Raw genomic sequence first — 23,787 nt, forward strand, 5'->3', positions numbered from 1 at the left:
ACTAAGTGTCGAAACTTCATTTTTTGCAGCCTGTATAACTAGCAGATTTTCACTTTTGGTGCACTTGAGTGTTTAGAAAACCCTTCTGTTTCTTCTGAAGCCTGGTAATTCTCCGTCTGGCCTTTAGGATCCTGCCATCACACCCTACCTGCTGCCCGGTTGTGCTTAGCAAAAGTGCCAGTGTTTGCTGTGTGAAAAGGGGGCAATGGGAGAGCAGTGGGGCCAGCCAGTACCCACATTTAAAGTACTTAAATTCAGCTCTGAATGGATTTAAAGTAGTTCGTCTCAAGGCACACATTTAGGATATTTGTCTTTTCTCCTTCCAAATGCATTTAAAGGGGTCAGACTCTTCTGTCAAATTTTTGATGACCAATGTTTTTGTTTGTTTGTTTGTTTGTTTTGGGGGGGGGCAGGGTGCATGGTCTGGGAATCGCACTCCGGTCTCCTGTATGGAAGGCAGGCATTCTACCACTGAACCACCTGTGTGCCCCCAGTGTTGTTTTAAATGTTTAGAAAGGGCCACTTGACTTTCGTCTTGTTGTCTCTTACCTGTGCCCTCTAGAAAATGCTAACATGGAGTCAGCTTTAATATAAAATCTTCCTGGCCTTTACGTTTTTATTACATCCAGCTAATTACAAAATCAACGTTTCCTTCTTTTGGTGTGTAAAGGTTTTGAAAAAAATTATGTTCTCTTATACTATCCACAAAGAGGGAATTCCAGTCTCTTGAAAATGATTTCTCTAGAATTTCTCTGAAAAGCTAAGACCTTGTCTTTCCAAGGATTTGGCAAATGTCAGGCATGGAAAGCTTAAATCTTTTAGTGAAAGCAGAGAAGGTTGGTCTTCAAGGTATCTACCCAAGCCTGAGAATCGTTCGGAGGGCGCTCTTCTTGCCTCAGTTTCTTTGTCTGTATGATGGTGTCATCCTATGAAATATAACATCAGTGTCTGGTAAGTGATGGATGCATCCACACCCTGGGTCCCCTGCTGCCTGCGAGTATTGAGACTGGTGCCCATCACAACACAGTGACACACGTGCGTACACATATGCAGTGTACAGACGTGAAGACTGGGAAGCTTGCTTGGACAGCTTTGTGTGCTACTTGAAATCAGTTGTGGTAATACTTTAAAATTGTGTCTGTTCAAGTGAGGCCTGCACTTATAAAAAGATCCCCAAATGCCGCTATGGTTCAGCCAAGTATCTTCTGTGGACTCATATGTCCAAGAGAGTTGGGAATTACTATCCCCTGGCCGCTACCAAAATGCCCATTGGGATTGTGACATTTCATTTTGCTTTTGGCATTCATCATCAGGTGCGAGGTTTGATTCTGGAACAGTGTACTTTAAGCCTGGCTTATAACCTTATTCAGACTGAAGGGAAGTTATTTGAACATGACTGAATCCTAAGAGTTGGTATTTCAGGTTCTAGTTTGTCACCTTAGCTGCAGTGTCCGTGGACAGTCATTAGTTTTGTATCTGCCATATTCTTAGCTTTCAACATGTTTTTGCTAATAAATTTCAGGTGCTGTCCAAGTCTTACCCACCTGCTGACTTGGGCTCCAGTCCCAGTTTGGGAAGGTGGTATTGAGCGCCAGCCCATACCTGCACCTCTCCATAATAAACATAATCATATGGTTTGCTTAGATGTTTACATGAACTTTATGGCACTTCTTCCATTTTCCTACCAAATTCAGAAAGTAACTCAGACTATTTGGCAGAATTTTAAAGTGTCAGCATTGTTGCATCCAGAGCTTATGGAGTAAAACACTATAAATTAGCCTTTAGAATGGACCATATTTGAGAAACATGGACATTTGGAGACTTTTTCCTGATATTTACGTGTTTCTTTGCTTGCTCTCTTGTTTATCATTGGGAAACTCACTTGATTTATTTTGAGAAGCAGACCGTGGGGTCGTGTTGTGGCTGCAGAGCCCCAGGGCCGTGGGGGCTGGCAAGCCCAGTGGGAAGGTATGTGTGTGCTGAAGTGACCCCAGCACCTCGTCCTATCACATCCCCCTGGTGGTAGAGTCTGTGGGCTCCTTCTCCCCAGACCGAGGAATGTCCCCTGCGGTTCAGGGCTGGGTCTTTACCAGGGGCTGGGCCCTTAACAGGTGTCTGGGAAGAAGCTTGTTCCAGGCTGGTGCATTGCATTTGTGGGGTAGTACATGGCCCTAAGGAGAGCCACCAGCCCGGAACTTGTACTGAATCAGGAGTCTAGAAGAAACCCTGGCAGCAACTGGGGGATGGAAGGCTGTGGTACCTGAAATGGGCAGCTGCATGTTTATAGAATAAAAGAAAAGCTGGTGAGAAAGGACCGAGCATCCTCTGGTACCTTGGGCCACCATGTGTGGCTGAAAGGACTTCCATTTTGCCTTAAGACCAGGGTGACCGTACGGTTTGATGTCCATGGGGCACCTTGGTGAGTAGGAAGGGCAGTGTGAGCAATCACAGCGGTACCTGGTGTCCTCGCGGCCGTGACGGAGGACATGGGCCAGGCACATGTGTGGACCCACTCCTGCAGGTGCTCGGCTTGGCATGAGCCCGTTGGGGAGCGTGTGTGACTTAAAGTGACTGGGAACAAGGCCACTACTGTAGGTTTTAATAATTACCTGTATTCCAAAAAAAATATTAACTGTGTAAAAGAAATTGTAGCACGCAAGAGGAATCTGGGATGGGGTGAGGAGGGAGAAGATGAAGGAGCCCCTGAGGTGTCTGTGCTGGGGCAGTTCTTCGTGTCAGAATGATGGTGCCTTGGTCCCCCTTGTACGGTTTTCAAACCTGGTTTCTCATCACAAAACCTGAGGGACGTCATAAAAAGGGCGGGTTCAAGGCCTGACCCCAGATCCAGGGGAAAGGCTCAGGGGTCGCCTGGTGACTCTGATGGGGTGGCCCTGCCCGCCCGGGCTTGGCACTGGCTGGGGACCACAACCCTGTTTTGGATCAAGGACCGTCTTTGAGAACTTAAGGAACAATTTGAGTCATCGTTCCCAAAAAGAAAAGAACACAGACTTAGTTTTGCAAATGTTTCCTTTTTATTTTGCTTTCTTTTTTTTTTTTTTTCTTTTTCTTTTAGAGGTTTAGACATTCATGGCTTTCTCTGACCCTGGTTCAACCCCACCCTGCACCCTGCATGCACCTCTGCCCCAGGTGCTCAGGAAGTACAGTTGGGAGTGACCTGGGTAGGTCTGCTTTTAGGAGGAAACTGTTCTCAACACTGAGCAGGAAGAATTGGAAGTGGGAGTGACACCGGTTAGGGGACTGTGCAGACTGATCTGGTCAGGGGACGAGAAAGGCCCTGGGGTGTAAGAAGAGCGAGGAAGCTGGGAGAGGTGGGGCTGTCGGACTCCACTGGAATGGACGCTGAAACCCCCTTGCGCAGTAGCTCCCAAGCCACCCTGGCAGCCACACACATGGCTCCGTACCTTTTCCTGCTTCCCTTTCCCTTCCTCTTCCACTGTAGCCTCCCACCGTGGCCCTAGCAGGCTGGGATGCCTGGGCATCGCCTGACTCCCAAGCCAGCCCACCTTGCTTCTCAAGGGCCAGGCAGTAGCACAGGGCGAGGGATGGGCTTGTTGACTGGTGTTTGTGTCCCTGCCGGCATTCCCTGGGCACACGGGGTACAGGCCAGTGCCCACAGGGCTGCTGCTGCCTGGCCGGAGCTTTCTCACCCACTGTCTTGCTACCAGGGCTGTTTTGAACTATTTTCAGTGTTAGAGAACGATGAGCTTCACAGCAACGAATGTTTTGTACACATGAGCTTATATTCACCTCATGCATGTTTGGGAATCTGTACTGGACTCTCAGATATCCTTGAAGTGTGTGTCTTAGTTTTGAAATCCACTACTCAAGAAGCAGTTTGATAAAGCTGAGGCAAGGCACTTGAGGGGATTTGTCACAAATTCCACTTCTGGGCCGGGGCCTTGGTCACTACAGCAGGAAGTGCAGCTCTGAATTCGGCCTGCCTTTTGAGGCCCCCGTGCTGGTGAGGAGAAGGGTGGATGGAGGTATTTACACAGCACGATAGGTGCTGCTGTGTTTCTTAAATCTAGAAATTTTCTGTTTCTTGCATACATTCCTAACAAGATCCATGTGTGATTACTGATAAATTTTTGCATGGCTGATGTAGATTTCCCACAATGCTGTATTGACTTGGGGGTGGCCCTGACATGTCACGCCGACTTCCTAGAATGTAGAGCTGGCATCTCTTCTCCAGGGAGAGGGTTGCCTTCTGCGTGGTACCAAGATGCTGATTTTGTGCTGAGTGATAGATAGCTCAAAACTAAGCAGAACTACACAAAGCAGGCCAGGATGGACTGCCGAGAGTCTTGAAGCAGTTCATGTGCCCTCCAAACGTGCTGGTTCTAGGGTAGCCCTTGTCCCTGTGGGGCTGAGCCGTGTCTGCCAGAGGACGAAGAGCTGGTGGCTGGGGCAGTGGTGCCCAGCTGGCCAGTGGTCTCCCTCGCAGCTGGGTTTGCAGGTGGAGGGCAGAGAAAGACACTTGGGCCAGGTGCACACCTGCCTCTTAAAAATCTTTTTGCTGTGAATAGAGTAGTGATTTTAAAATTTGATTCTGAAGTTTTATAAAATCTGTGAAAATAACCTCTAACCTTTAGTAGTGACAGAACTATTAAGGCTTTGTTGAACGTTTAGCAGATCTAATTTTTCAGTGAACACAGATTGAGAACCCCAAAGTGGTTTGGGAATTAAGCCTAAAAAACAGGTTTCGATCTGGTCAGCCTGACCCACATCTCCGCTAAGGGTTCGTCGGTTCTCAGAGGGTTGCCGCGGAGCAGGGCCGAGTCCTGCCAGGTTTGCTTCTCGCACATCTGCCTGAATTGTGGATTTAGGCAGGCACAGCCTCCTGCACTATCGCCATGGCCCTCCCTCCCTTTTCCTCTGGTAGTGCCCCATGGAGGCCTTCTCGGGCAGCCCGGCAGAGTGTGTGCCTCATTTCCCCACTCACGTCCGGACCTGGGGATGTCTGAAACTGCGCTGTCCAGTATGGCAGCTGCTAGTCACTTGGGGCCAGTTAGGGAGAGCGAATGTTAAATAAAATCACGTTCAATTCCTCATTTGCACCTGATGCGCTTTAGCTCCTCTGTAGCCACCTGGCTTTCATGGCCCCCCATCTCCCTCCTTAGCTGGGGTGAAAGCCCTACCAGTGGGCTCTTGGGTCTGTCCCTCCCAGGCTGCGGGGACCTTGACTGTCCTCTTTGTGTCTTCTGTCCTTGCTTCTAGAGTACCCTACAGACACTTTGCTGTGACTGAATTGTCCTTCCGTCCTATATCTGAGAGACCCTCTATTCTTTTTCCTGCAGATAGCTCCTTCTGTCCGTCGTGTGCTATACTTAATGAATTGACTGCTCACATTCTTGGTGGACACCCAGGGACACACTGGCTGCGTGCACTGCTAACATGTCACCACCACCGCCTCTTTCCAGGCTCCTACAGGCCGTAGTCGGGGGCTGGTAAGCCCCTGCCTGGAAGTTGGGGGGCCTCTTTGACTTCTCCTGGGCCAGAAATGTGACCCCGGGGGATGAGATGGTGGCCTGGGGGGCACTTTTTGCTGGCCTTGGAGCAGCCATCTTTCCTCTGCACTGAACTGGGTTTATCTGTTTCTGGGGCATAGTTAGCCTCAACTGTAGGCTCCTGGGACGGGTGAGGGCCCAGGTGACCCGTGCTCCTGCAGAGCCCCTGCAGAGATGGGAATGACAGTCTGTTTTGCTGGGTGGGTGCTGCATTCTTATTTCTGCTTCTAACATGTTCTTGACGGGGACCGATTTTTACACTGGTTGCTTGAGAAAGCATGGGGCTGGCAAAGCTTGCCAGTCGCCTCAGGTGCTCCCAGGGCTCTGGCTGGTGGTTTCCTTGGGGACTCCTGCTTCTGCGGTCACACTTGCTGATCTCTGTGGGGACAGGGCTGGGTCTTGTTGAACTGGTTTCCTGGCTGAGACCACACTTACCCTGATTTCACCTGGTGCCTGTGTGTTTCCCTGAAGGAAGAAACTAGAAAGTTACTTCTCGTTCCCGTGACCATCAGGAGGAGTGTTCTCTGAACCCTTCGTGTGCTTCCTGTGGCCTTAGAGGTGGGCCTTCCCGCCTGGTCCATGTAGCCTGGGCCTACCATGGTCAGCCTCTTTGCCACCTTTGTCTGCCCTACATGTGCTGTGCCTGCTGCCTCTCTGGGCCCCAGCTCTGTGGTCACTTCCTTAGGGAGCCTTCTGGAACTGTCCCAGCTGGGAGTTCCCAGTTGTGGCTTCACCTCTGGGGGTATTGGGGTCACGTCTCCTACACTAGATCTGGCTTCTTGCAGATGTGACCAGAACGCATTGCTGAGCCTTGGCCCACATGTCAAATGGCCATGGTGAACACATGTAGAGTGAATGAAGGAAGACAGGGTTGTCTTGCTTTGATGCTTCTGCATTGATAGTCTGTAGTATCTGGGTGATTTATGGGTTCTTGAATGGGACTCTGATAAAGGAAGGAGAAAAAGTGTGTGGTGGCTGTTTTGGCGACGGTTTCAAGAATTACCTTGCGACTGTATTGAAATTCATTGTTGAACCCACAAAAACGTGACTGAGCCTGAGCTAGCTGTGTTTGAAGCTTTCTGCACTGCCTTGTGAAGCCCGTGGTATGGTAGTCGGGGAAGGGCTCCAGGGCCAGTCTTTCTCAGGCCCTTGGTGGGAGGGCGGGGGTGCCAGGAGTTGGGCCAGACTGAAGGCCTTTGTCTTCATTTGTAGTCTGACTGAACATTTTACACCCTCATTTTAAAGATTTTCTACATGTTTTGATGGGTTTACCTTTAACATTAGGATTTTATTATGGGTGAGGAGGCCTTTTCACATGCTCTTAGTTCTGGGGGTTTTTAGACACGCAGGGCAGTGGACGAGGAGAGCAGTGACCCCCAGTGTCTGCCCCCAGCATCAGTGGCCCCACCATGGCCTGTCCTGTCCTGTGAGTCAGCGCCTCCCACCTCGTCCAATTGGTTTGAAGAAAATCCAGGGTGTTGTATCATTTCACTCATAAATGTTACAGTATGTAGCTCTAAAAGGTCAGACCTCTTTAAAAATGCAATTATGACACCTTGAAAATTACCAATATTCCTTAGTGTCATCAGGCACTCCATTTCGTCAGAGTTCCAGTCGCCTCATGAATGTCTCTGTGGCCCCAGACCTGTTGTACGAACTTGTTTGGATGCTGCGTTGAGCGCTGTGATGGTTGACATCTCTGTTTTTTAAGTAGCGTTTTTGTGCAATGTTGACGTTCCATAAACTGTACATATTTAAAGTGTACAGTTTGAAGAGTTTGAACATATGTTCACACCTGTGAAACTATCACCTCAATCAAGAGAATGAAATATGTTGCTACCTCTAATGCTCGCTTCCTTTAAAAAAAAAACAAACCAAAATATTTTATTGTGGTAACATATATGCTACTCAGAATTTCCTGTTTAGCCACCTTCAGGTGTACAGGTCCATGGTATTAATTGCATCTTCGATATTGTGCTACCATCACCAACGTCCATTACCCAGGCTTTTTCATCACTTCAAACAGAGTGTTGCTCCCTTATTTTCTTTGTGATTTATTTGTGGAAGAATAAATTTTGCAGACTGTGTCTCCATGGTGTTGTTTAACCTGGCTTACAGTTTAGCAGGTTATGTGGAATGTCACACATACATGGCATGGATACACCTGTGGAGCCGTGACTGCAAACAGAATGGTGGGGTTTCTTGCCTCTGTTATCTCTTGTTTCCTTTGTGGCTTATTTGTTGGAGGGGCTGGGTGGCACTTCCCAAAGCCTGGATTCTGCTGATTGTGTCCCCATGATGTAGGTTAGCCTGTTCCTCTGTTCTCTGTGTGTCCTGTAGGTTGGTAATTAAAGCTAAAGGCTGGGCCAAATTTCAGCTTGATTTTCTTGGCATGCTGTGTCCAAGGCTGGGGCACATTTCTTCCCCCAGGAGGCACTGATGCTGTCTCAGTTTGTGCCTGGACCCACCAGCCTTGCCCCATGATGCCGGTCACCTGCTCCCAGCCCTCTGTCACCAGGCTGAAATGCTTCTGCAAAGATATTCCCTTCCTCTGCGATTTGGTGATACAGGGGTACCAAAGAGAAAGAGCAGGAATACTTTTCCTTTATCTGCTCGTTGTCAAAATAAGATTCGGTTTACTGGCATCCAATGGTGACCGATTCGTTTCTCCTTGAGTATCTTTATTACCACGTGGACTTAAATATATCTGGGGTGTTTCAGTCTGTTGCTGTTTTTATATATGTATTTCTGCTTAGAAGGCCCCAAGGCTGTGATGGGAGCCTCTGTAGATGTGCCCTGAGTCTCCTGGCCCCTTAGTCTCAAAGAGCTTCCTCACCACCTGGGAGGCAAGGAGGTGTCCTGTCCAGGATGCGGCCACTTTTCCAGGGAGCCCTGGTTCCTCTCAGTGACTTTTATAGGAATGAGAGCGATTTGCTGGATGTTACAGATGGGACATTCAGTGGTAGAGGGAGAAGTGAGGACTAACGACCTCTCTAATCTACACGGGGAAAAAATCATGAAGCAGTGAGCCAGGTTCTCTGCGGGGGTGTTTTCAGAAGCTGCACGGTTGCCTGGTTCCAATAGGATGGTTGGGGGAGGTGGGAAATAAAAAAGAAACACTGGAAGAGTCTTTCGGGAAAAGCAGGACTGGAATAGCTTAATGTTCATTTGCTTTATAATTTGAAAGCTTGGGTATGTGAAACTGCTCTGCTAGCTTCATGCTTGTGGGAAAGAACACTAGAGATGAAGAGCCACTGGGGGTGTCACAGGTGTGGCCAAAGCTATTCCAAGGATGGAGGCATGGCCTTCATTCAGGCCGCCCTTCTCACACCCCCAGCTCCCTCACTGCTCAGAACCGAAGTGGAGAGCTCTCGGGCCTCGATTTGAAAATTGCTAACGCAGTTGAATTCGGGACTCTACTGATTTTCAGAATAAGTTAAACTGTCTGGGATGAGATTGACCTTTTGATTTAGTCTCTTGCCACTTAGAAGAGACTGCTGTTCTTGATGGGGAAATTTTTTGTATGAATTCTACTAAATTATTGAGCTAAAATAATTTTGAGGAAATGTGGTTTATCCTGATTGCAGCTAACTCACACAGCAGTCTTACTTCTCTAGCACTAAAAATTGGTTTCAGGTAGATGTGAGACATTTTAACATAGTATTATACTTACTTATAACCACTCTTTCTAGCTTCTGATAAAGGTTTGTGGTGACTTTCAGCAGAACTCCCTGGGATGTGTTTGAGCATTTGGCATGTGGTTACTTCACTGGACCCAGTCTGCTCTCTAGAACTGCCCCGTGACTACCCCTTCCCAAGTCGGTTAATCTGTTCTAGCATTTTCTTATAGTCAACTATGGATGGGGATTTTTTTTAAGTAACTTTTCATATAATGATGATTTACTGATCTATTATTTATTGATTGATCTTTATTTTATGACTGCCTCCTCATACTTTTTTACATTTATTTCAGGTAATTTATTTTATTTCTTTGCTTGGGTATAATTGAGACTGATTTCGAGAATAGTTGAATGGGGGTATTTTAAAAAATGTTTCTGAAAGCTAGGAAGGTCAAATTGTTTTTTCTCCTTGGATCTCCAGCACCTGTTGGATTTTTACCAAGGAAGGGTGCAGAACCCCCACATACTGCCCCCGTCAGCGTGGCTCCGATGCCGTGGTGCAGTAGAAGACCCCAAGTTGGCCTGCAGTGGCAGGGGCGGGGCTGCCGAGGATGAGCAGTGAGGAAGAGTTCTTTGATGCTGTTACTGGTGAGTTGAAAGAGAAAACTGAACACAGACCATAATATGAGTGTAAGAATTCCCCGGATCCAGGTTTCAGGTGCTTGGGACATAAGGCTGGCTCAGTAAGGCAGCGGGAGAGAGAGAACGTGGCTTGATCCCAAACACTGACTTCTTAGTGACCTCATAATGCCCTATCCCAAATTTGGGAAGAAAACCTTGAGTTTGGCTCACAGAAGATAATGTGGGAGGATAAACTGGGCTTTAAAAGAGTTTCCTTAGAATCTATACACATGGATATATATTTGGATCCTAAGAGCGATTGTTAGTATTGCCACCTTATTTTTATTTGCTAATCAAAAAATCATTGATCATATGTTCTAACTATGTCTTGTTTTATACTGCTTAAAAAGTGCACTGGAAAAAGAAACAGTTCTTAAAGGAGTCTCAAAAATCAGGGATTTTCTTTGTTATTGTGTTTGTTTTTTACTTTTCACGTGAATACCTTAAGTAGTGGTTGTAGCCTGTAGTTTGAAAGAAAAGAGAAGGTATCTGATTGAAATCAGTATGTGGGGCATTTGTGTATGTGGGGCTGGTGGGGCAGCCTAGAGGGAAGGAGGAGTTTGGGCTGGGAGAAACTTGCATTTGCTTAAATTCACACTTGGCTCTGTATACCTCCAGGAAATTTTGAGGGCCTCATACTCTTCAAGTTCATGGCTCTCATTTCTTTAAAATTCATTCACTCTTTACTCTTCTGTTTCTCTTAGTCGCCGTTTGGAATATTATGTCATTTATTCTATGAAGGATTATTATTGGTGGAAGTGGACTTTCAGAGATTATTCTAGTCTGTTCCCTCCTCCTTGGATATAAGAATACACAAATCACACCTTTGGAAAAACTATTGCAGCTCCAGTTTTTGAGCAGTTATCTTTATAAGCACAGTCAGAGGAGCCATTTCTATAGTTTTTGCAAAAATAATGTGTACCATATGCAGTGAAAGCGTCTTTCCTGATGGGTGGTCCCCAAGCCCCTTGGACACCCTCTGGGGCCTCTATTAGGATGTAGGACTTGCAGACGCCACTCTGGAGGGCTTCCAGGCGCTCTGCTTTCTGACACCCAGACCTGTCGCCTTACTCTTATCTGGAACCCAAGGAGAAGGAAGCGCTAAGCACCTCACTAGTTCCGAAGACTAGATTTTTAACGGATTTTGCTCTCTTGCTTAGCTAAATTTCTCCACTGATTCTGTTCTTTTAAATGTGCTCCTTGGAAACGTTTTTTCTATTAAGTTCCATACTCATCAGTACTTGTTCTCAGCTGACTTCCCAACGAAGTGGAGTGGTCCTTAGGTAATCCTGGGAGAAGGAGTAGCTCGCAGGGTGCCTGGCTCTCTGCGTGTGTAAGTAGGAGCCCCTGTCCCTTTGTGCCGGAGGGCCTCGAGGGTGGTGCCCTTTCACCTGGGCACTCGGTACAGTCAAGATTCCTTTGAACACACATCCCTGAACTTTTTGAACAAGGTTTTTATGATTGTTTTCCCCCAGAGATGATTTCAACTTTATGTAATGTGATGTTTTAAATGAGCTGTATTATTCTAAAAGGATAAAATGTTCTTGTTGACACCATCACAAGTAATACTTGTGGACAAGCCTTGCCAGCATGCGTTATTTCCTACCAAATGCAAAAGAAACTGCAGGATTTCTTTGCATGTCCCCTGGAGATGGGGGTGAGAGAGACAGATGTCGCTGTGAGAATTATTTCTCACCTTGATGCTTTGGCTCCAAGACAAATAATAGAAATAAAAAAGTTACTAGAGTTTCTAATGCAACAAAATACCCACATAAGATGCAAAGTCCTGACTGCTTCACCATCTAGATTACTCTTGCTTTATAACTCTAATTTAAAAAGTATTTAAACCAGGTAGTTATTAATTGAAAAACTTCAACAGGAAATTACTTCCTTGAAGAATCAGTACCACTAAAATGAAAGATATTACAATGCCTGCACAGTATGCAGCGGGCCAAGGGCTTTACAAGCACACGGTAAATGTAGAACTGGTTCTCTCTGAGCCCGAGCATCAGAGATGACTTCAAGTTTTTTTCCTTACCTTATCTGAATTTTGATTTTCTGTGTGTTGTGCTCTGTAGATTAAAATATTATTAAACTAGTAATATAACATTGGCTTAATTTAAGATGTGTCTTAGATTCACCATGTTTATCAGTGCTGTGCTGCTGTGTTTTTCGGGGCTCACATCTAGGGTATCATTTAAATGAACATCTGCTTGGTGGGCCGGCTGCCTGCACATTTCTCATTAAGGTCTCCATGGAGCCTGGAGGCCCAGTGTGGGGGCCACACCAGCCACAGCACCGGGTCTCCAAGACTCATGAGGTCAGCCCTGCAGAAGGGATTTCCTCTAAGCCGGTGTCTCTATAATAATTTCAGGTTGAGGACTAAATATGTGTTGCCTTGGGAATAAGGTAGCAAAGTCAGAAAATATTGGTCATCCGAGAGGTTAATTTTTTTAAACTTTTTATTGTATAATATAACATATATACAAAGCAAAGAAATAAAAAGCCATAGTTTTCAAAGCACTCTTTAGTTACAGGACAGATCCCAGAGTTTGTCGTGGACTACCATACAATCTTCTCAGATTTTTCCTTCTAGCTGCTTCAGAATATAGGAGTCTAGAGGGCTTAAATTTTTCTGTATCATCACAATCAACTTTTTTCCTTTCTTTTTTTTGTGAAAAATAACATATATACAAAAAACCAATGAATGTCAAAGCACAGCACCACAATTAGTTATAGAACATATTTCGGAGTTTGACGTGGGTTACAGTTCCACAATGTTAGGTTTTTACTTCTAATTACTCTAAGATACTGGAGACTAAAAGAGATATCAATTTAATGATTCAGCATTCATATTCATTTGTTAATCCTATATTCTCTCCATCATCATCTCCATCTCATCATCCATCATTTGATCTTTCCATCCCTCTCTTTAGGCTATGTTTGGGCTGTGGCCATTCTGACTTTTTCATGTTGGAAGTGTCTGTCATTAATATGGGTTAGAGAGATGGAACAATCTGATGTTCTGGAGAGGCTGGGCCCCGAGAGATTCATTCTTAATCTCTTCCTTCCAGAATTGTGTGATAAAACTCAAAGCCATATTTTACAAATTCTGTTAGTATAGCAGAAGATGAAAGAAGATGTTTTGTTCATTCCCAGGGAATCTTAGCAGCAAATTTGTTTACGTTTCGGGCTGACGACAGTTGCCCTCCTCCTCTGAAACGAGGGCTCGTGTTGTGAGCAGCAGTGGGTCAGATGCCCCTTCCATCCTGGAATTAATTATGGCATCCCCTCTTGCTCCGGAGCGGGAACTTCAGGACTTCAGAGAAATTGTCCTGGTGGAATTGAAAGGAAGTATGCACTTTCCTTTCCCCAGTCACCTGCTTCTCCAGGAAGAAGTGCTCTGATGGGGATAGTCACGGGCTGGGTCCTGTGCAGTGCTTGTTCCTACTCCGGTAACTGGATGGTCCAGGAGGATGTGCACGACTGCATTGCAGAATCCTCACTAGTCATTTCCCTAGAGTTTTCCGTTTACATGTCATTCTGTGCACAGCTAAGCTCAGATCCATCGTGTAGCGATTCAACTATTGTTTGGTGATGGTTTTGGTGGATTCTGGCAGGGCGTTGGCAGGCTGCAGTGCTCTGTCCTTCCAGATGGATTGGACAGGCAGTACTTTAGAGCAGGCTGCAGAATGTGGTCCTGCAAAGGCGGAGCTGCACAGCCTGGAGGTGGCCATCTGGGAGATGAGCGCCCTGAAGCCGAGCCCGACCACAGGAAGGTCCCACACGAGAGTTGGTGTAGAAACAGTGTTCCCTCTGGGGAAGGTCCCTGCAGGGTTCCTGCCTCTCTACAGAACTAATTATTCTGAGATGTGACAGTTAACTGCAATTGAGAGCTTTAGGTATTTTACTTGTGTAACCAGAGATTTTGGAGGCAGAAGTTCACGTCTTCCAAGTCCAGGGAGCTTCACGTGTCATTCGTCTTGTGCAGGCTTTGATTCTGATCATTCTTCTGGGGACTTTTCCGAGGCAAACCAGAGAGTATCTGGAATGATTGACTTGGACACCAACAGAAGTACTAGGATTGGAAAAGTTGGGGAGAGGCCCCCTCAAGAAAATGGAGTTCAGAAACACAGGTACACTGCCTCCCATCCACATTAGGGTGCAGGCCACCTTCCGCGTGTCGCCTAAGGGTCTCCTTCCCCCTTCTCTCCACCACCCACACCCCTCAGCCCGGCCAGGTCCTCAGTACACCCAGAGCTTTGCTGTGCCAGGCCTGGTCCAGCAGCGCCATGGCCTGACCACTCCTCTGCCTCCCTGATTCCTGCTCCTCCTTCCTCCACCTCCCCAGTTTCTGCTCCTCTTTCTTGTGCTCCCCCACCTTGCTCGGGTGCCCTTAGTCCTTGTACCCCTCTTGGCTTGTGTCTACACATGGGGGGAGGTTCCAGGTGAGGGACTGAGGGAGTGGAGATGAGGACTGGCTTCTTTTAGCCTGAACACAGTGCTTAGGAAGTGTTAGTTTTTTTTCCCATTTTTTCTCCCAACTGACATAAAAAGAGTGGCCTGACCCGGTTGCCCTAATTTGACCTCTCTGAGGAGGAGCTCGCCTCTGGGCAGGAGCACATGCTGCCCTCATTCCTGAGGCTGGGATGGTAGAGGGGAGTATCTGTGCCAAGGGAAACGGGCGTCTAGACGGCACATGTGGGGCAGCAGGGCGGTGGGGGGCTGGGGGCAGCAGAGGGGACCTGCTCCTGCAGGGGGCCTCCACGCTGCTTTTCCCCACCTTGCTTCCTCTTTCCCCAAATGTACAAATATACATGTCCGTTGAGGCTCCCTCCCTCTCAGACATGCAGGAGTGTCTCATCCCAGCTCCACATTCCAAAGAGGGAGACTGTACCCCTTGGTCCAGTGCCTGGCCCCTCCCCACCCTGCCCTGAGTCCATGGAGAGTAGGGGCTGGGAGTTAAAGTCTCATGGTTTAGGTGTGACCGCTCAGGGCTCTCCCTTACTGCTGGCCAGAAAAGACATCTATGGCAGGCATGCACTCATGGGAGTCTAAACAGGTGTTCGAAAGGGTTCCTGAAGGCCGGGTTCTACAAAGATGTTCCAGAGCCAGCTCACTCTTGGTGCCCTTGTGGTCTGTCCGTAGTTCTGCTACTGTCCTCAGCCCCAGGCAGGGGCCACTGGCGTGTGCAGTGAGAGTCTCTGTCCTTACCTGGTCTGCGTGCCTCAGGCCCTGCCCATACCTCACACGGCCTCTGCTGGGATTAGTGTTCTCAAGTCACTGAGCATCATCCTTGTTACCGTTTCCTAGGAAGCCACCAAAAAAAAACCAAGGCAGAAACCTTCCTTTGAACACCTAAACAGTCTTTTTTTTTTCTCCCTTAACATGGCAGAATAAAGAAATGCTAATGTTAGATATAAAATTTAAGAAAATAAGGGTCATTGCGCAACATCAGCAGTCATGCATGCATCTCACATTGGATGGATAAAGATGTGTTGTTAATGTTACTACTTTCCAGGACGGCGTTACCTGCCCCAATGTTTACCAGAAGCGATTTCAGCGTGTGGAGTATATTAAAAAAATGCATTGGCTTGGTAAGTTTACATGGTCTTATTTTGAAGCATGAGTTTAAACATTTTAATTCCTGTAAAATTATTGCTCTGCTGATAGTTCAAGAAAGCACACCATGGCATCTTTCCAAACAGCATGGAAATAAAAATAATAAAACTGGAAAGGGGCAAATATGTAGAGGGAAGAGGGTAAAAAAAAAAAAAAAAGTAAATTATTTTAAAGACCTAGTAGTAGAAGTAATCCTGTAGATTAAAAACCTGACGTAATAAACATCAGTCAGCTATACATGTCCCTCAGTATTTTGTGATGTGTTCTTTGTCCACTAACTTTGGACAGTCCACATAAGTGGGGTGGTGAGGGCCTCTGCGTTGGGATTCCCCTCTCTTGCTGGCCCACCCAGGATTGGTGAGCATCCCTTGTCAGATGCTTAGAATTAGTATCAGAAAAAATACTTGAATAATGAGAGTGTCTGAAAGTAATAGACTTTTCTTCCTCTGATTTTCCTTTACTATTTGTTGGAATCCTAGCTGCGCCTATTTTAGCACACACATTCACAAGCCAGTATTTGATGACGGAAAACTCAAGTTGAAATGATCTTTGAAAAATATGCCTTGCTGCCTCTCAAATATTCTTCACCCACATTCTTCTAATGCCATTTACTTTTTACTCTTATCCCCTTTCAGTCCTTCTTTACGTAGAAAATAGAAAATGTCATTTTTTTTCAATTTTTTATTTTGAAATAACTTTAGATTTATAGAAAAGTAGCAAACAATACAGGAAGTCCCCATATCCCTCCCACTGGCTTCTTCCGCTGATGTTAGTGTGTTGTGTCACTGTAATGTAATTACCAAAACTAATCTGAGATTTTCCCATTTTCCTCTCATGTCCTTCTCTGGCCCTGGGTCCCAGGTGGGACCGCACTATGTTTGGTCATGTCTCCACCGTGTCCTCCAGTCTGTGAAGATTCCTCAATTTTCCCTTGTCTTTCTTGACCTTGTTGGTGGTTTGCAGAGTGCGCCCTACTTGGAGAGTGTCCTGGGGTTTGGGTGAGGCTCTGCTCTTTTGCAGAAATCTAGAGGCGATGCCAGGGTTCCCAGGGCTCATGGCTGTGTGGTCAGCCCTGCTCCCAGATTAAGGCAGCACTGTCAGGTCTCTCCCCTGTAGGGTTACTGTGTTTCTCTTTGTAATTAATATATATCTTGGGAAAGATACCAGGCCTCTGTAAATATTCTGTGTCCCATCATGTTAAGATTAATCTGTTAAGATTAGCGTCCATTGGCAGATTTTACCTGCAGTGATTGTTACTGTGGTGCTCTTATGATAATTTTCTGTTCCCTTCTTTCCTTCTACATTTATCACTGGACTTCTTCCAGGAGAGGTATCCCTTCTCCCCTTATTGTGTGTTTATTCGGTTACTTATTTATATCAATGTGGACTCATGGACCTTTATTTTATTCTATGGGTGATAATGACAGTACTGTCATGAGTTGCTCAAACTGTTCCACCTCTGGCCCCTGGGAGCTCCTCCAGGTTGCTTCCTGGGCCCTCTCAATAGGCCCCCGCCCGCTCTGAGCACTGCCTTACTTTTGGCACCACAGAGAGCTGTGTGCCTTGTATTCCCTTCCCCAGCCATGGGATCAGCCACTTCTGCACTTTTATTGCAGAATAGCCTAGAGAAACTCCTATCCGGGGGCTGGGTCTACTTGTCGCTTCTGAGGTGTGATAGCTCCTAGGCGTTCTAAGCAGGCAGAGCTAGAGAGTGCATGTAGGCGTGCTCACCCACGCGTGCACACTACTCCATGGTGGTGCACATCAGCATGCTCACCCACGTGTGCACACTACTCCGTGGAGGTGCAGGTAGGCATGTTCACCCATGCATGTGCACTGCTCCATGGAGGTGCATGTAGGCGTGTGCTCACCCATGCATGTACAACTTCATGGAGGTGCACATTTGTATGTCTCCCATGCGTGTGCACTGCTCCGTGGAGGTGCACATAGGCGTGCTCAGCCACACGTGTGCACTACTCCATGAAGGTGCACGTAGGCGTGCTCACCCACGCATGCACACGCTTCACAGAGGTGCACGTAGGTGTGCTCACCCACAATTGAACACTGCTCCACAGATGTACATGTAGGCATGCTCTCCCACGCATGCACGCAGTTTTCCACAGAGGTGCACACAGGCATGCTTGAGCGCCCATGCATGTATGCACTTCTCCATGTTGGTGCACATAGGTGCGCTCACCCACAATTGAACACTTCTCCACAGATGTGCACATATACATGCTCTCCCATGCATGCATGCAGTTTTCCACAGAGGTGCACACAAGCGTTCTTGAGGTCCCATGCATGCATGTACTTCTCCATGGAGGTGCACAGAGATGTGCTCTCCCATGTGTGCACACACTTCTCCAAGCAGGTACATGTAGGCATGCTCTCCCACATGTGCACATAGGCCTGCGCACCCATGCATGCAGTTCTCCCCAGAGATACGTTAGGTGTGCTTTCCCAAGCATGTACACACTTCTCCATGGAGGTGCATGTAGGTGTGCTTTCCCACACATGCACATAGGCCTGTGCACTCATGCATGCAGTTCTCCCCAGAGGCATGTCAGGTGTACTTTCCCACCTGTGTACACCCTCCTCCACAGAGGTGTGTTCCCCCACAGATTCACATAGGCATACCCCCCCTTGCATGTGCACTGTTTCACAGAGGTGCACATAGGTGCTCTCCCGTGTGTGTACACACTTCTCCATGGAGGTGCATGTAGGCGCGCTCTCCCACACATGCACATAGGCATGCTCACCATGACTGTGTACATGTCTCCACTTCTTTGTGTTTCTCTACTAACATAACGCCTTTGAGATTTCTCTTTTTATTAGTGTTTTCTCCTGCATTTTTGATGATTTGAGCAGTTCAGGTCTTGATGTCATCATCTGTTTGAGGTATACAATAAGTGCATTTTCCTAAAGTTGATAAGATTCCAATACCAAAAGCATCTTTTCAATGCAGTGAAATGATGTGAGTTCTGTTTTCTGTCTCACTGCTGAAAGAAGGAACAGGATAGAAGATGGTTGTAAACATGGCCAGCTGTTGTCAGAGTTGCTGGGAGAAAGGCTACCCTCTGGGTCCCCTGTGCTGTGCCCTGGATGGGCCCTTGTGCCCTCAAGGTGCCCATCTCTAGATTTGCATTTCACAACTCTCTTTCTGCTGCTTCTCAGCTCATACATAAAAAACACAAATTGGTTAACTTGGGAAACTCTAAACATGTGCAAAAGAAGACAGAGAGGTGGACTGACACTCACGTCCCATCACAGCTCCCATGAGGACCCATCAGGCCAGTGAGGCTTCGTATGCAGCACCACTGCCTGCCCTGCTCCCCTAGCACTTTGAAGCCAATTCCATGTTTCTTTTCATTGGCAAATATTTATGTATACCTCAAGAATAAAAGTTCTTTTTAACATACCACAATAACATGCTACTTCTAAAAATTAGCATAATTCTGTAATATCATCAAATGTCCACTCTGTTCAAATTTCTGATAGTCTCAAATATCTTTTATTATTATTATTGTTATTATTTTGCCATTTGTTTTTGTGGCCCTCATTTAGATCCTTCCATTGGAGACCTATTACATGTCTTTTTTTGGTTCTTTTTCTGAGTTTAAGAACTATAGATGTTCGTTTGCTGGATCCATTAATTCATTAGAAGTTGTAAATTGCTGACAGATTAGTGTTGTCACCCTTCATTTATTATGTGAACTATTTCTATACTGAGAAAGTTCCCTTCATTGACTATAAATGTAGTTTTTATAGGAAAGTCAAGATTAGTGCATGGCTCTTTCTCTTTACCAGTTTTCAAAATAATACGTTGTTTCACTAGCATCACCCACCAAGACGGAATGGCCAGTTAGATTGTCTTTTGTTTTTTCACTCACGGATTTAAGCTGTGTGATGTGCCCCAGCCTGTAAGTGTCCCTGTTCTCAGCCCTGTCAGGATGGCCCTGAGTCTTCTGGTCACTCTAGGCTCCTCCTCTATGTTCACTGCCTGGGATCTGGGGCCAGCCACTCCCGAGGGACCAAGATGGAGTGTGAGGACCACTGCTCGGCTCTAGGCATGCTGAGGGCTGGTCCTTGTTTTTAGGTCCTTTCAGGGGATAGAGCTAGCAACTATATTTATGTTCTGTTTGTTTTAAAATGTCTTATTTTGAAATTATTTCAGACTTACAGCACAGTTGAAAAAATAACACAAACCCCTGATAAAGAATTCTAGCAACCCCTGCCTCAATACCCTTTTAACCACATTTGCCACATTTGCTGTTTTGTGCTGTCTGCCTATCTTTTTTTCCTAAATTTTTGAGAGTAGGTTGTATCTGTATCATGCTTCTTGAACAGGTCCATGTTCATTTCCTAAGAAGGAGGATATTCACGCATGTAACCACCTTCAAGTACAGTTATCAAGTTTAGGAAATTTGACATTGCTATAAAGCTTATAGTCTATATTACAGTTTTATCATATGCCCCAAGAGGAACTATGTTTTACTTTGTTTCATTCTGATGCTTCAAATTCAGATGGCAGGATTTACCTAACCTCGTCAGCCTCATGTCTGTCCCCTTCTCCCACACGGACAAGCCCAGCTTTCAGCAGCACTGGAGGTGATGGATTTCACCTAGCATGCAGTTGATGAGTCACATGCTTATCCTGTCCCACCACACATATGCACAGCCGTCCTTAATAAAAGGTGCAGAGTTGTTTGTTTCTGTAGTTCTTTTTGTCCTAAGGGTATATAGAACACCTGGAGTGTTTCTTCTCTATGCAATGAATGGTTAGGTTCATTTGTTTTATTTTATTTTTGCTGTTTAGACATTCCTTTTTTTTTTTTAGAGCAAATGAAGAACTGAAATCTTTTAAATAAAGACCAATAAATTATGAAAATAAAACAAGCAAATATTGTATAAGTCAAATAGAAAAATTTAATAAAAGAATGAATAAACAGTCTTGGAAGTATAAAATGTAATTATTAAAATATAAAGAAATAGATGGGGAAAACTGTTGACTGGGAACAAATTGAAGATAGAATTAATGACTTGGAAGATAGTACCGAGGAATACAAACATAATTCACTGCAGAGAGATAAAGGTACAAAAAATATATAAAAGGCAAGATAAAAGAAGTGAAAGACAGAGAATTTTCAGCAAAAATCCATTGTATGTTAGTGATCAGTGAAAGGTAGGGGTAAGAGGTATGGTATGCATGAATTTTTTTCTATTTTCTTTTTATTTCTTTTTCTGAATTGATGCAAATGTTCTAAGAAACGATCATGATGATGAATATACAACTATGTGATAAAAAAGAATGTTCATATTGTATGTTGATTGGTTTTATTAATAAAATTTTTTTTAAATCCATTGTAATTTCAAAAGAGAGAATAGGCACATATTAAAAAACATAAGTCCTGAGTTCACAAGTTTACTCTTAGTACGGAGATGGAAAAATTAAAAGAAATATACACCTAGGTGCATCATAATGAACTGCTTAATAATAAGAACACAGAGAAAATTTTTTTCTCTTATCCCCGTTATTTTTTTATTTATTGTCCTTAATTTTTTACTCATTTGTCCATACCCTGGATAAAGGGAGCATCAGCCACATTTTCACATTCACATGGTCATATGTTAAAGTTATATAGTTATACAGTTGTTTTCAAGAATCAAGTCTCAATAAGAATATTAAAAAAAAAATACACTGTTGGGGACACTGTACTTTCTGCATAATTTTCTGTGAACCTACAACTAGTCTAATAAAAAATTAAAATTTCAAAACTAATATCAATTAATAAAGAACAACTTTGTACTTGTGATACAGAAAAAAGAATCAAGGCTACTGGAATACAGTTCAGCAGTCTCAGTTACTTTCCTCTATTCATTCCAATATACCATAAACTGAAAAGAAATATTTATATAATGCATAAGAATAACCTCCAGGATAACATCTTGACTCTGTTTGAAATCTCTCAGCCACTGAAACTTTATTTTCTCTCATTTCTTTCTTCCCCTTTTTTGGTTAGGAAGCCTTTCTTAATCCCATGATGCTGGTTTCCTGCTCATCCCAGAGTTCTGTCCCATGTTGCCAGGGAGATTTACATGTCCCATGTGGTGGGGAGGGCAGTAAACTCACTTGCGGAGTTGGCTTAGAGAGAGAGGCTACATCTCAGCAACAAAAAATGTTCTCTGATAGTAATTCTTTTATATATATGTATATATTTTTTAATTGACAAAACAACATACAAACATTCTTAACTTATGAACATTCCATACTTGGTGCACAATCAATGGCTCACAATATCATCACAGTTATATATTCATCACTATGATCATTTCTAGAACATTTGCATCACTCTAGAAAAAGAAATGAAAAGAAAAAAGAAAAAACTCGTACATACCATACCCCTTAACCCTCCCTCTCATTGACCATTAAGATTTCTATCTACCCAATATATTTTAACCTTTGTTCCCCCTATTTTTTTCTATACCTCTTACCAACTCCCTTTTGTTGATCACTAGTATTTCATTCTACTCAATTTATTTTACCATTTGTTCCCCTTATTATTTATTTCTTTTAATCCATATTTTTTACTCATCTGTCCATATTGTAGGTAAAAGGGGCATCAGACACAAGGTTTTCACAATCACACAGTCACACTGAGAAAGATATATCATTATATAATCATCTTCAAGAAACATGGCTACTAGAACACAGCTCTACAGTTTCAGGCAGTTCCCTCTAGCCTCTCTAATACACCTTAAACTAAAAAGGGGATATCTTATATAATGTGTAAGAATAACCTCCAGGATAACATTCAACTCTGTTTGAAATCTCTCAGCCACTGACAGTTTATTTTGTCTCATTTGTCTCTTGCCCCTTTCGGTGGAGAAGGTTTTTTCACTTTTTCACCCTTGATGTTGAGTCCCAGCTCATTCTAGGATTTCTGTCCCATGTTGCCAGGGAGGTTTACACTGCTGGGAGTCATGTCCCATGTAGAGAGGGGGAAGGCAGTGAGTTTGCTTGCCAAATTGACTGAGAGACCACATCTGAGCAACAAAAGAGGTTCTGTGGGGGTGACTCTTAGGCCTAATTTTAAGTAGGCTTAGCCTATCCTTTGCATGTATAAGTTTCACATGAACAAACCCCAAGATTGAGGGCTTGACCTATTGATTTGGTTATCCCCACTGCTTGCGAGAATATCAGGAATTCTCCAAATGGGAAGGTTGAATTTTCCCCCTTTCTCGCCATTCCTTCAATGGGACTTCGCAAATACTTTTTTATTCATTGTTCAGATCACTCTGGGATTTATCAGAGCATTATACTGGACAAACCTACAAAATCTGAGAGTGATTCTTATGCTTCATTATCATTAGGTTTAGCTTCCCCTTTGCAAGAGTACGTTTCATAGGGTAAACCCTGCTCTAGTTTGCTAGCTGCTGGAATGCAACATACCAGAAACGGAATGGCTTTGAAAAGGGGGAATTTAATAAGTTGCAAGTAACAGCTTTTAGGACTATAAAATGTCCAAACTAAAGCAAGTCTCTAGAAATGTCCAATCTGAGGCATCCAAGGAAAGATACCTTTGTTCAAGAAGGCTGATGAAGTTCAGGGTTTCTTTCTCAAGTGGAAAGGCACGTGGCAAACACAGTCAGGGTTTCTTTCTTGGCTGAAGGGCCCATGGTGAACCCAGCGTCATTTTCTAGCTTTCTCTCCTGGCTTCCTGTTTCATGAAGCTCCCTGGGAGAAATTTTCCTTCTTCATCTCCAAAGGTCGCTGGCTGGTAGACTCTGTGCTCCTTGTGTCTATGTCGTTCTGCTCTCTCAAAATCTCTTGCTTTCTTCAAAATATTTCCTCTTTCATAGGATTCCATTAAACTAATCAAGACCTACCTAGAATGGGTGGAGACACATCTCTACCTAATCCTGTTTAACAACCACTCTTGATTGAGTCACATCTCCAGGGAGATAATCTAGTTAAAATTTCAGACAATGTGCTACCAAAAATATGAATTTTGCACCAAGAAAACATCTCTTCCTTTGGTCCCTCACAGAAGTTGAAGTTTTCAGACCATATCATCCTTTACCCTGTATTCTGATTTACCTTAGTCCTGTGAATATTAGCTTCATTCATATCTCTAATTGAAGTCTGATCATGTTTTCAACTTTTTTAGCAATTGCTGTATGGGGTACTGCTGACTTTCATAGCTTCAGCGTTCTCACTCTGAGTCTCAGGTGTCACACAAATGCCCAAAGTTCCAGTGAACGACAGGGTTATACACAAATAGCTCAGCATCTCAGAGTTTAGAAATAATAGTTACAACTCCAGAATAGATGTGACT

The 23,787-nt window shown here is 44.7% G+C and overlaps 1 protein-coding gene across 3 annotated transcripts in view; it reads left to right on the forward strand.

Annotated features, from left to right (window-relative positions):
* Positions 1-23,787, forward strand: part of OSBPL2 (oxysterol binding protein like 2) — a 56,718-nt gene that overhangs the window by 1,990 nt on the left and 30,941 nt on the right. Inside the window, exons 2-4 of one of the 3 annotated variants that reach the window (XM_077117113.1) lie at positions 9,630-9,796; positions 13,821-13,965; positions 15,351-15,426. In XM_077117113.1, the coding sequence (XP_076973228.1) occupies positions 9,760-9,796; positions 13,821-13,965; positions 15,351-15,426 (258 nt within the window). In that variant the 5' untranslated portion in view covers positions 9,630-9,759. Of the gene's footprint in view, positions 1-9,629; positions 9,797-9,856; positions 10,091-13,820; positions 13,966-15,350; positions 15,427-23,787 lie in introns of those variants that run through there. The other 2 variants (XM_077117103.1, XM_077117122.1) reach the window with 2 other exon arrangements.

The sequence above is a fragment of the Tamandua tetradactyla genome, chromosome 1 (genome assembly GCF_023851605.1).
Source record: "Tamandua tetradactyla isolate mTamTet1 chromosome 1, mTamTet1.pri, whole genome shotgun sequence".
NCBI lineage: Eukaryota > Metazoa > Chordata > Mammalia > Pilosa > Myrmecophagidae > Tamandua > Tamandua tetradactyla.